This window comes from Felis catus, chromosome A3 (assembly GCF_018350175.1).
Source record: "Felis catus isolate Fca126 chromosome A3, F.catus_Fca126_mat1.0, whole genome shotgun sequence".
Classification (NCBI taxonomy): domain Eukaryota; kingdom Metazoa; phylum Chordata; class Mammalia; order Carnivora; family Felidae; genus Felis; species Felis catus.
In genome coordinates, this window is record NC_058370.1 from 86,368,147 (window position 1) to 86,382,019 (window position 13,873).

General features: G+C 38.6%; 1 protein-coding gene across 2 annotated transcripts in view; it reads right to left on the reverse strand.

Annotated features, from left to right (window-relative positions):
* Positions 1-7,797: 7,797 nt before the first annotated feature.
* GFPT1 (glutamine--fructose-6-phosphate transaminase 1) overlaps positions 7,798-13,873 on the reverse strand; it is a 52,669-nt gene continuing 46,593 nt past the window's right edge. For both annotated transcript variants that reach the window (XM_006930156.5, XM_023251731.2), the window contains 5 exons: positions 11,985-12,099; positions 11,598-11,725; positions 10,867-11,034; positions 9,776-9,937; positions 7,798-9,123 (listed from right to left, as the gene is read on the reverse strand). In XM_006930156.5, the coding sequence (XP_006930218.1) occupies positions 9,079-9,123; positions 9,776-9,937; positions 10,867-11,034; positions 11,598-11,725; positions 11,985-12,099 (618 nt within the window). In that variant the 3' untranslated portion in view covers positions 7,798-9,078. The remainder of the gene's footprint in view (positions 9,124-9,775; positions 9,938-10,866; positions 11,035-11,597; positions 11,726-11,984; positions 12,100-13,873) is intronic.

The following is a 13,873-nucleotide window of genomic DNA, read 5'->3' on the forward strand; positions in this document are numbered from 1 at the left end:
TAACTTCTCTATCCCAGGAATTTCCTGTTATCTAGTCTCAGTATTGCCAGAAATTCCTGCTGCCACCTCTCTACATATATGGGCCTGCAGTTTATATACAAGAATAGAGAAGGTAGGGTCCCAACCTTAGCTACAAGAGAGAGAAGCAAAAAGTTCTGGCAGAGAGGCACCACTACCTGGGTGCTTGTGGAGGCCAAAGGAAACACAAAATGGGCAATGGAAGAGAAAATGTATTGGTATGTGCGTGTACACGTATGTATTTAAGTAAACTATGGACTCTTGACTAGTTGTACAAATGAGGGCTTAAGTAGCAGTGCACGTTCTTTCCCTGATATGTATACGTTTATATAATTAATCAACTTGGCCCCTCCCCCTTCTAAGTATTCCACTTAAGACTATATGACTTTTATACTAAGGGGGATTGTGACTAAGGGAGAGAAACGGACAACACATAGAGAGAAATTTGTGAAATTTATCTCCTCTTCTTGGGAAGAGGGTGTGTCTTTATTTCAACAGGGATTCTTGCAACATATCAACCAGAATCATATCCTTTTTGATCCTCCTTGGAAATTTAAATATGGACACAAGAGTGAACTGTGCTGGACAATGTCTGTTGAGTATCTTGAGCTAGCCCACCCTTCTAAGTTCTCCTTTCCACTGTATACCTATCCACAGAGATCCAATTAGATTTCACCAATGAGAGCCACTTGCACACAATCTGGAACAGGAAAGTAGAAGTAAGTATTCTCCAGCGGCAAACTGCAAACAGGTTAATGGGCATCAGACAGCTAATGTGGGATCTGCCAACAGCTTCCACGCATCTTTCTGGCAGTCACCCACCCTGGTGCCACAAGACCTTCCAACAGTTGTGGCTCCTTGCAATTCCTACACGGGCAGATTGCACAGGGGCCTCATTCCCCCTTCCCGAGGCCTCCTCATGGCTGTGTAAGCCCCAATTCCCCATATTAAATCCTTTCCCACTGGAAATGCCAGTCAGTAGTGATTTATGACTTCTTGACCAAACTCTAACTCAGCAAATAAAAGCACTGAAAGAAAATAAATTAAAATGCTATTTAGAGTGTAACTTAAGGTCAGCAAGTGGTTTATTAAGCCACTGCTATGGCAAAGTCATTGTGCTTAGGCAATGAGAAACACAAATATCGTGTAAGCAGAGCCCATGTGTCCACAGGACCTTCTCATATGGTGTGTGTGCCTAGTAGACCCACCAGGATGCTAGGCAGCTCAAGGTAAGAATGGAAAAGCAAGAGCTGGCTGTTACTTTTTGTGAAGGGTTATCCATTTAAATAATGATCCAAGTCTTGAAGCATCCTGTTTGGGCCTAAGTCAAGCCGTAACAGATTCTTTAATTTAAAAAATAACTTAGGGGAGCCTGGGTTGCTCAGTCGGTTAAGTGTCCAACTTCCGCTCAGGTCATGATCTCACAGTCCGTGAGTTTGAGCCCCGTGTCAGGCTCTGTGCTGACAGCTCAGAGCCTGAAGCCTGCTTTGGATTCTGTGTCTCCCTCTCTCTCTGCCCCTCCCCTGCTCATGCTCTGTCTCTCTCTGTCTCAAAAATAAATTAAAAAAAAATAAAATAAAAATAACTTAAAAATTAGCCTTGTCTTCTGATAGGATATCAACATTCTCCGAGCTGCCCTTCCTTAGTTTCAGCAATGTTGAGTCCAAAGGAACTGAGTGAGGACCAATAACATAGGAACATCACCTTTTGGGAAGGCCAAGTGGAGGAGACCAATATGTCTACAAGTCAACTAGCTTTTGTCTGTTCTGGGGAACTCCAGACTCCATGCTTTACTCCTGGAACCAGGCATTCGCACACAAATTTACACAAATAGGTCTCTGCTGAGAAAAGAACTCAAAGTACTTAAGTTATTAATGTTGTATCAGTAAAATCAATTCTGCAGTAAGAAGCCAGGGTATTTTTCCACTTCACTTAAAACATCAAAAAAAAAGAAAGAAAAACAAAACCCCCCACACACATACATACATGCAAAAACCGTACATATGAAGGTTTTTTTTTTTTTTTTTCAACGTTTATCCATTTTTGGGACAGAGAGAGACAGAGCATGAACGGGGAGGGGCAGAGAGAGAGGGAGACACAGAATCGGAAACAGGCTCCAGGCTCCAGGCTCCAAGCCATCAGCCCAGAGCCTGATGCGGGGCTCGAACTCACGGACCGCGAGATCGTGACCTGGCTGAAGTCGGACGCCTAACCGACTGCGCCACCCAGGCGCCCCCATATGAAGAAGTTTTAAAATTAATTTGTTTCTTTCAAAGAAACACTTTGAACTTTAGTAACAATACATGGGTCCAAGTTAATAACCAAGAACATAAGATAAAAATCTTATAAGGATTTCCCACAGTTCCTAGGCTTCTACACAGCAGCAAAAGTAAATTCAATTTTGGGTTTACCTTTTATTCAAAGGATAAATACAAAATTAGGAAGCAAGAGATAGAATTCAAGGCAAATGTGCTCAACATTTCAAAATAATTCTACATACAAAGCATGGGGGCAAAAAGCCCCCATGAACCAAACTGGTTAACTACATTCAAGTCTAACAGGAACTTGAATTTACTGCTATTTCCCTTGGCCAGGAACTAAAAGCCTTGTGTCAGGTATTTTCCATCTCATTAGGGGCACTGTTTGAAGACCAAGCTTTCCAATGAGTCCATCCCACATTGCACTTGCCATAGTAGAACATCCGTGACTGATGCTGCCACACTGGCATCAGTGAGGACAACATGAAGACAGGAGTGTCACCTGAAAGGCCTTGTTGGCAGAAACAAACTGTAGTGACCCTGACACATCTAGACCTTTGCAACCAGGATGTTATAGGACAACCCAAAACTAATGGGTATCAACCTTTGGGTCTCACATATTAAGAATGTATTAGGGGCACCTGGGTGGCTCAGTTGGTTACACATCCGACTCTGGATTTTGGCTCAGGTCATGATCTCACAGCCTGTGAGTTTGAACCCCAAGTGGGGCTCCATACGGACAGCACAGAGCCTACTTGAGATTCTCTCTCTCCCTTTCTCTGCCCCTCTCCCACTCATGTGCACCTTCTCACCCTCACTCTCTCTCTCTCAAAATAAATAAACATTAAAAAAAAGAGAGAGAGAGAATATATTAGTTAAGAAGTACAAGGTCATTTGCCTTCTACTTGTAATAAATCCAGAATTCTCAATGAGTACTTCTATCACAGGCTTTGGGAAGTCTGGCAATTCTCCTTCTAAGACCTGACCATATTTATCTCCATTCCAGAACATACAAAGCTGAGTGACAGAGGCAAAAATTAACTTCTAAAGATCCCCAAGGTATGCAATAGCTGTGAGTTCCAGGATATACCTTATTAGGCTCTATTTTTAAACTGCTGGATGCCTTTAAATCACTCTTTATACTGCAGAAATTAAAAGCATATGAAAACATGTCAAGAGCTTTCATCTTAATAAGTATAAATAGCCTTTTTAATCTTATACAAACCAAGGTAGACTGATAAGTGGGTGGAAGGAAATAACTACAATTCTATCCAAAAAGCATTTCTCTAATTGTTTACAAGCTCCATTTTTTATTCCATATTTTCAACTGCACATCCAGACTTCATTTTCAAAAATCTTTTGAAATACGAAAAGGTACATATGGCTACATAACAGCATTAGGAGAAATACATTTGAGAAAACACAATAAGTGAACCTTGGAATTTCAGCCAACGAATCACATTAATAATATGAAGTTCAAAAACATGGCCTTTCAATCTTAGAAATAATCTCTTGTACACATGCTAACCAAAAAAAAAGAACAATGAATTTTTCTGATTACACGCATACTTCTGGGGAACAGATCAGCTGGTTAAATAACCTGTAACCTGGCAATCTGTCTGTATATTATTACAAGATTAGTTTATAGCTCCAGGATGTTTAAGCTAATAAAGTTCCTACACCATTTTTTTTTTTAAAAGGAAGAACTATTTACGTACAGAGATCAGTGAGGGAGACTTAACCCTTACTTCTTTCCTCATCCAAAACACTGAAAGAATCCCTTTTTCTTAAATGCCACTCCCAATGACAAACTGGCCTCTAAATTTTTAGGGAAATTATTTCTTGGCCTTTACTAAGTACTGGGTAAATACTTATTGATAGCCAATTGAGGTGAATTTAAAGATAACCATTTAATAAAAGTAAAGCTGGATTTTATGCCAAAACGTGGCCCATGGAAAAAGTGATCCGTGCTGTGTGGCAGCCCCAGGCTTTGCTGTAGAGCAACACGGAGACAGAGCTGAGAGACTGGGCTCAGTTCTATGGGAAGGCAAAACAGCACAGCTATTCATTCAAACCACCCTGGCAGAACTCTGTCTCCTGCAGAACACAGCGAGTGCTGTAAGCACCAGGGATAGAGATTTTAGCTTGCTGTTTATAAAAGGATCCTGTAAAAGGAAGCTTTGTTCTATAATTAACAGATTGCCAGATACTTCAGAACTCCAGATTTAGAGGACAGGCTGTCTTGCTACTCACCCATTTTAAATATCCTTCTTTTGCAACTATCACTTAAGCAAAGTGTCGATCACTGTATACACCAGAAATCCGCTAGAAACACATTCTTACAAAAAAATTCAAAACACTTGAGAAGGTACAGTATCTATGGAGTATGACATCAGAAAAAATAGAGCCTTTGCTTTATCTAATGATTCTTTCTAAAACAATTGGCAAGTTGAAGTGGAGACATGTAACTTTTGATTACATTTATGCAATCATCTCTTCTTTTAAAAAGCAACAGTAACGGATTAACTTCTAGCATTAGAGAAGTATACTAACAACTAAACACTGGCTACACTCTTAGTGCAATACAATCTTTAACACATCTACCAACATGTACACACTTCAAATATTGGCAAATTGCTTCAAAATGTAATTCTCACTAAGTTTTGGTAACTTATTCACAGTTCACTGTTAGAGTTCTTGGACTTACAAGACATGAAGAAGAAATGACCAACTGGCTCAGGAAACTAAACATTCGTCTTAAAAGAACAGAAAACTGAAACAAAGCAAGGATTCTAAAATCTCCAGCTCACAAAAAGTATAACTTACACAAATATGAAAAGTTTTATTTAAGCGAAAACAAAATAGCCACAGAACATTTTAAAAAGCTAACAGGATCATTCCCATATTCATTCTGAGTACCGTAAGAAAGGTAATTCAAGAATTTCCTAAAATGTTCTCATTAGCCATTATTTATGGTAGATTCCATAATATTGATTATCAAGCTATTACAGACTTATAAGTTAATACAGCATAACTTTACAGTCTTGCTAGTTAACTATGATGTTCATTTTAACCCTGGAAATGACTGGTTCAAAGCTAATGTTATCAGTCCTATTGGTTGTCATGTCATAGATCTGAAGATAAGGTTAAATTCATCAAGCTAGGGAAATACTGATGTTTTAACTATCCTTAAATATTGTGAGAAAAACTCATGTGTTAGCATTTCTAAACTTGAGGTTAAAAAAAGTAATCTGAAATATGTTTTCATGGATAAGACACTCTATCCGGTGGTCTGGTATACAAAATCCACTAAATTTGTGGATATAAGGCTAAAATATCTTCCTTTACCATTTCCTTCCATTTCTTTGGCCTTCACAAATTCTACGCGAGCTATGATTTCTTTTTCAATAAACACTTTCCAATGACATTGTGCTTTTAGAAAAATCCCTTAAATTGTAATATACAATAAATAGTTAACATTAGTCTTTCCCTTTTATTGCTACAGTATATCCTAATTTTTTTTTAAGATAAAACACTGACTCCAAAAGACTTCTTAAAATGTTTGTTAAAGCAAACACTTCAGCTGGTCTTCCTTCTTTGAAGGTTTTAATATGAATAAGCGCCAAATGAACATCACCAAGGAGCTTTAAAGGGGGAGTGGGGGCAGGGGGCTCCTTTCCCCCTGTCCTCATTATTAGCTTAGGCCAAGAGATCTGTATTCAGAAGGATAAGACACTACCATCTTAAAAACAACTTTCCACAAAACGTAAGACAGAAAATTTGTGTTAGCTCTCTTAACCCCCAGCCCCATCAGCACTCCACCCTGTGTCACCTCCCCTTGAGTGCTATCTATGCTTGCTTGCTTTTTACCTGCATTTCGCCTTTGCTGTTCCTTGGAGTACCACAGATATATGGCCTAACCAGCCCGTGATAATAGCTAACTCTACAAAATGCATTTTAATAACCTCTTTTGAACATAATACACCCCTAAACTTGGACCACTGTCTAAGTGAACAAATCTGCTAACAACATTTAACAACCCAGCTCACCTCCATTTTTCCACTCTCTCACCCTGTGCCTTGCAATCATCTTAATCTTCACCGGTGATAAGACGGCCTGGTGACAAGCAGACTTTACTTTGAACAAGATATCCTTTTCAGTTTCTTGCACACTGACTTGCCCACAATAGGATGCTGACATATAGCAAACTAAAAACAGTTAACATTAATTTTCCTCTTATCATTTATATCTATGGCATAGGTAATTTAAAAGAGATAGAAAAGCTGACTGACTGCAGAGTAACAATCATTTACTGGGCCACGTGTTAGAGGTTACACATGACCCCAGCCTAAAAAGGGCTCATGGCTGAGGTAAGAAACTCTAAGTTACATATGAATGAATTTAAACTTTAAATGTGCTACAAGAAAGAACTTTTTATATAAAGGACTCCTTTTGTAGAATATCTTTCTTGAAAAATCAGGTTTTCTTATCCTAGATTACATTGGTTTTAATTGGGCATGTGTACTTGTTAGTGATTTGCCTCATTACAGTATTTGTGTTCATAATTAATGTGTAAAAGCATTTAAAAATCACTACATTAAATAAAATAAGAAGCAAGAAGGGATGAAGAGAAACCATGTTTATTTGGAAAATACCACTTCTTTGTTCTTTAATATCAGCTTTTGATATTCAATTCAGAACATATCCTAGCTTGAAGTGTGTGTGTGTGTGTGTATGTGTGTGTGTGTGTGTGTGTGTGTGTGTGTGTGTGTGTATGTGTGTGTGAGAGAGAGAGAGAGAGAGAGAGAGAGAGAGACAGACAGACAGACAGACAGACAGCCATAGAAGAGAAAAACAGAGAAACTGAAAACTAATGATTGATTTCACATACTTGTTCACTTAGGATGCTGATTCAAACTTTTTAGGCCATTAGGAAATGCCAAATCCATACAAATCAGAAACATAAAATGCATAATTTAACAAACAGAAGAAATGACTCTAAACATATACTAAAATTAGCAAGCCCAAACAAAATAATCTCAGAAACATTTAAAATACATAGATATAGCCATAGTAGCTATATATAAGATGTAAATAGTAACCTTTATTTTCAGAAACAATCAGGTTTCTAGTCTCCATCTATGACAGTCCTTCCAAAGTACCTCAAAATATGCAAAGTATTTTTTCTAACCCTAATACACAAGCAGAACTCTGTGCTGCACTTGCAGCAATTGCTTTTAGAAAATCTTAACCTCATCAAGAAATTCAAACACAGAAAAAAGAAAAAGGCTGAATTTACTTAAATAATTATGCTAAGTATCTTTACAATTTAAAAGTGAAAACTTTAAAAAGAGAAGGACTTCACCAAAACACAGACACACTGCCCTATAACCCCCAAGATTTGGCAAAAAAAACCCCATGGGGAAATTATTACTCAAGACATTTTGGGTGTCAAACCAATAGTCTACTCTATTTTAATCTAAATTGTTAATTTCCACTTCCGATGTAAACCAGCTGAAGGCACCTCGATTTCACTTTATTTATTCATATCTTCTTCATTCCTAAATATATTTCAGGAGTAAAACACAGATAATAGAGAAAAATACCTAGGAAGTAACATTATATTTGATGCAATCCTTCACTAGTCTCAGTGTAAAGCATACGGCTTTCTCGAAGCCTAGCCCAGCATACACACTTAGAGTCAAGTGATTAGTCAAAAAACTTGCAAATCTTCCAAGCTACAGAGAACTTTCACCTGGCGCAAAGGTACTGGTTTATGCAACAAGGCAGTAAAAAGCTAAAATTCACTACAAGACAATTTTCCTCAGGGCAAAATTAAAGAGAAATCTACATATATCAATACTGATTCAATCTCAGACATTTAGTAACGACTTTGTGTGGTAATTTCAAAGAATAAGATAAACTAAGTCATTCAGCAGTCATTAAACAAAACAAAACAAAAAAACTGCAGATATTAGAAAATAGAAACCAGTTTTAGAAAATGGAAAAACCAGGAGTAGGACACCCCATCTGTATGTCCCCCATCTTCACACTGAAAACGATGTTGTCAGTTGTCTAAAGCAGCTCAAATTTAAAAGTTTGTGCTATGAGATTGTGCAAATAACTTGCTGTTAAGAACTGGAGAAAAACCAATGCACTACACTCTAGCTTCCTAAGTGAACTCAACTTCCACCTAACAAGCAACAGGTCTGAGAGACTCAGGTTAATGTAACTTACATAGAAATCCCACCAAGAAATTCCACCAAGAAAAGCTTTCACTTTTTAAGTTCTACAGTTTGATTTAAAACCAAAACACAAACTTCAAAACAAATCACAGCATCTTCTCTTTACACGTAAACTTAGCAAGACCTTAATTAAACGTCCAAGTATTAGCATACATTGCTGCTGGCTTCAGATATCCAATTAAATGTACTGCACTTTCTTTGAGCTGAATGAATAGAAGCTCGGTAAAACAAAGGCCAGTTATTCTAAAAACACACAGTCCTCCCAGGCTGAAGTGGAGGACCCAGAAATCCAACATCCAGCATCCTTTAAAGAAAATGAGAGCTAAATCTCTTTGTGATAACAATTCCAATATAAACTCCATTATTTAAACTCCCCCACAAATTACTGGAAAAATATGAGGTAATTTCACAAAAATCACAAATTGAGTGGAGTAATTATAACCGATATATAAATAAGGATTTACTAAAAAAGGCTTCGAGGGGTGCTATTTTAAATCAAGGTGTTAAATACAAAAGGTGTCTTGTGTTGCTCAATCGCCCAGAGTTGCAGATGCTCCTTATTCTACAGTTACAGATTTGGCAAGGTTCCGGGGGAAATCAACCTGCAAAAAAAAGAGCATTATTTGAATATTGTACAGACCGGGGGGAGAGGAGCAGTTACTCTAAGCAAATTATTTTTGTATATAAAACCAGAAAACAACATGTTCATTAACCATGTTAGTTACACACTACAAAGAACTAAAATGGGAAAATACCATCAAATAATGTATCTCAAAAGTCTTGAAAAGAGGAAAAAGGATCCTGAAGGAGCAGGTTCAGCACAGGAAGTGCTCCTACGGTCCTCCGTAAAGGTGGCAGCCCTCTCAGGGGACACTGGAAGTGTGGAAGAGTGGGACGTTCGATTGTCAGAGCGACTGCGAGGCCAGGAATGCTAAGTCCTGGGGTGCGTGGGGGCGTCCCAAACAAGAACTGCCAAGAGCTACCCCAAAAGAAACAGGAAACACAGAGGTGTTCCCCAAGGAGGTCATCTCTAATCTCGGAGTTAGGGTCCAAGGTTCCTTCAGGTTCTGTATGTAAGAAAAGGTTATGATGTAACTTACAAATCGGGCCATGCCACTGTAACAGGTGACAGATAAATATCTGAAGGATTTCTCAAATGCTATTGCTAAAAATTTTAAAGGAAAACTCTCAAAGTGAACTGGGTAAAAAAAAAAAAAAAAAAGTCCAAGATTTCTGCAGGGGCCCATCACGTACATCATAGCCTCTCAGCACAGCAAGGTGGAAAGCCAGCAACTGTAAGGGGATCACACTGAGAATGCCTTGCAAGCAGTCCACGGAGTGGGGCACCTTGATTGTTCTGTTAGTGTTCTTAATGGTCTCGGTATCTTCCTTATCACATATCACCACTGGACGTCCCTGGGAAAGAAACACACACACACAGATGCACCATCACTGGTAAGCAAAGGCAGGGCTGTTGGACGTGAATGTGCAAATTTTGCACTGCGCATCTGCATGTGGCCTCACTGACTCACAATCCCACGTGGTAAATCAGATTGATCTCACTTATAGCCAAGGAAATGGAAACTTTGTGGGATTCAGTAATGGGTTTAAACTCACAGAAACGAGAAATACCCGGCTCAGTACTTGAATCCAAGTCTGCCTGCCCTCGAAGCTCAATTTCATGACCACTACATTGTGCCCAGATAGTAATATCTTTGAGGCTTTATATAAAAGCCAAATGAGGGGCGCCTGGGTGGCGCAGTCGGTTAAGCGTCCGACTTCAGCCAGGTCACAATCTCGCGGTCCGTGAGTTCGAGCCCCGCGTCAGGCTCTGGGCTGATGGCTCAGAGCCTGGAGCCTGTTTCCGATTCTGTGTCTCCCTCTCTCTCTGCCCCTCCCCCGTTCATGCTCTGTCTCTCTCTGTCCCAAAAATAAAAAAAAAATAAATAAATAAATAAATAAATAAATAAAAATAAAAAAAGCCAAATGATCTGAAGAAAACTGTTAAGCACAGCACCTGTAATATGAATGTAAAACCTAGTTCCTCCTGAAATATACTTTTAAGAATATTAACTTAAGAGGGAACAGCATACACTAATAAATAGGACAAGATCTGGAGACTAGACCTCAGTTTTGGTCTTGGCTCTGCTAATTATGAGATCTAGGAGCCGGGTCCCGTCAAAACTCTTCAGCATCTCCGATTCTTCACATGTAAACTTAAACATGTTTTCTAAGCCTCCTACCGGGCACTGGATTATCACTTTAAATGTCATAAAATTCAAATAAGCTTTAGTGACCCAACTCTTAGAGAACCCCAGGTCCCCTCACAGCAGCCCCTAACTTACCTGCCTTGCAACCACCTGCTGAAGAGCATTCTGACACTTGGCGTAAGTGTGATCTCTCATGATAATCATGATGACAGGCATCAACTTATCCACCAAAGCCAGAGGGCCATGTTTCAATTCACCAGCAAGGATGCCTTCAGAGTGCATATAAGTGATTTCTTTGATTTTCTAACAGGAAAGAACTAGATTAGTCTTCAGTCTGTTTTTCAAAAACCCATTCTTAAGTAAGTATTACACAAAACATCTGGTGTCTGAAGTCACTATTTATCCAGAAGTATTAAAGGACCACTGACCTGTAAATACAGGTTAATAGATCATTATTTCTAAACTCTCAACAAGTAACTACAAGTGTTAAAACCACAAAAACTTTTTGAAGATTTTAGGTGACCATGAATATATTCATATTACTCGGTGACTGTTCTCTACTTGCCTCATGCTTGGCCTCAATTAAATCTCATATCTAGAAAAAATTCAATCTTTTATTTATTCATATTTGGACAACAAATTAACCAAGTTACTTGCTAAACCCAAATTACCACACTAAAATGTACTTTTCTTGATTTTCACTTTTGAATTAAGTATTCTGTTACCCTTTCTCAAGATAACAAATCAGAGCACATAAAAACAAAGGCATTTTCAAAAGTTCCACCTATTTCATTCCATTTAAAAATTATGGCTACGTGCCAGGTCCTCATGTCCAACAGACTGAAATTACAAGTGAGAAGACTTACTAGTGCCCCTTCAAGACAAGTAGCATAATGATAGCCACGTCCCATTATCAAGACTGACTTCTGATGATAAAGTTCCGTTGCCAGTTTCTGAATTTCATCATCCATGCTCAATACTTCCTTGATCAAATCTGTTAAGAATATTAACAAAGTCTATGAAAGAAGGACAATAAACTGAACTGATATAGTAACAATAATATACTGGTAGCAACCAACAAAAGACCAGTGCTTCTATCTTCTGTGATCTCAGTGAGGGGTTTTTAAATACTAGGCAAAAAAGATCTTTATGACTAAATAGCTATAAACCACAGCGTCAAGGACAAGAAGAGAACTTCGCCCGTTAGCTACTTCCTCGGACAACAAAAATGTACTGTGTGAGGATCTTCGTACCAGGCAGCCGCTTCAATCCAAGCATGATCTCTTTGCGTCTCTCTTGCATGGAGATCCTGTCATCACACATCATGAGGGCAAACATCACAAGGGACACAAACTGGCTGGTGTAAGCCTGGAACAACGCAAAAAGGCACAATTAGCTGCAGTTGCATTTTTAGAACTTGGACTTTTTAATGTAAAACGATGAAAATAAAGACTTTCCTCCCATTAGTTTTACAAGTATGTATTGCCCATTTTTTAAAATAGCATTAGTAACAGCGAACTGAACCAGTACTTGAGAAATCTATCACTATTCTCCCTTTCTGAATTTGAACAAATGACCTTTTATTTCCAAAGACAAAAACAGAAGTTCCTTCTAATGCACTAGAAAAGAAAAGCGAACAGAGAGTAACTCTGCACATGCACGACCAATTTAAGTTTTTGATAGAAGTCAAAAGCAAGGCACTCACTGAAGAATCCCTGAGGTACTTACATTGGTTTGGCTGGATTTTTAAAAAATTGTTCTTTGAGGGGTGCCTGGGTGGCTCAGGCAGTTAAGTGTCTGACTTCAGCTCAGGTCATGATCTCGCCATCCGTAAGTTTGAACCCCGCATCGGGCTGGGCTCTCTGCTGATAGCTCAAAGCCTGCAGCCTGCTTGAGATTCTGTCTCCCTCTCTCTCTGACCCTCCCCTGTTCATTCTCTCACTCTCTCTCTCTCAAAAATGAACATTAAAATTTTTGTTAAATAATAATAAGTAAAATAAAAATTGTTCTTGGATTTTTTTAACCTTTGCCAATATACTTGTTGCTCACCGCCACCTTCCCCCATCCCCATCCCCAGTTTGGCTAAAAAAAAACTTTTGCTTCAATTGTAGAAAGGTAAGTAGAAATAAGAATAATCCTCAATCTTAGAAATAATTACACTTTAATAATGGTATTAATAACATTTGTAAATATTGCCTTCTAATCTTCACTGCCTTTCTTTTCTTTAAATGGTTAAGAAACTTCTCTCTCAAAAATAAACATTAAAATTTTTTTTAAAAAAGGGGGGGCACCTGAGTGGCTCAGTCGCTTAGGTGTCTGGCTTCAGCTCATGTCATGATCTGGAGGTCTGTGGGTTCAAGCCCCGCCTCGGACTCTGCTGACAGCTCACAGCTCAGAGTCTGGAGCCTGCTTCAGATTCTGTGTCTCCCTCTCTCTGCCCCTCCCCTGCTTCCTCTCTGTCTCTCTCTCTCAAAAATAAATAAATATTTTAAAAATTTAAAAATAAATAGTTAAACTTAATTAGTAGGTATAATTTTATAACTTGCTCTTATTCTCCATTAAATCACAAGCACTTTCCCAAGGAAGAGTGCCTTCTTTCTTGTTTACTACCGTGTGAGGCAGTTTTGAAACTTGAGCAGCTTTCCATCTCTTTAGGCCTCAGATGGCCCACCTGTCAAAGGGACATTTATTTTCAATGTTATCATGAGAATGAAACGAGACCAGTGTAAAGCACTCGGCATAACAGCTGACACACAGGCGCAAAACAAACTTTTACTCATAAAAGTTTGAACTAAAAGACATTTATTTTCCTAGGCCATAAAATGGTGAATGTTTAAAACCTGCAGTCAACTATGGGGCACCTTGGTGGCTCAGTTAGTTAAGCATCCAACTCTTGATTTCAACTCAGGTCATGATCTCACAGTCCATAGGATTTGAGCCCTGCATCAGGGGCTCTGTGCTCAAAACTAACTAACTAACTAACTAACTAACTAACTAACTAACTGAATAAATAAATAAGTAAGTAAGTAAGTAAGTAAGTAAAATAAATAAAGCAAGCTTTCTGTCAACTACCAAGACTATTTTCATTCCCATTAGCTGTATGAGAATGTGAGAGATGCATAGATGCGTATGTTTACCATCT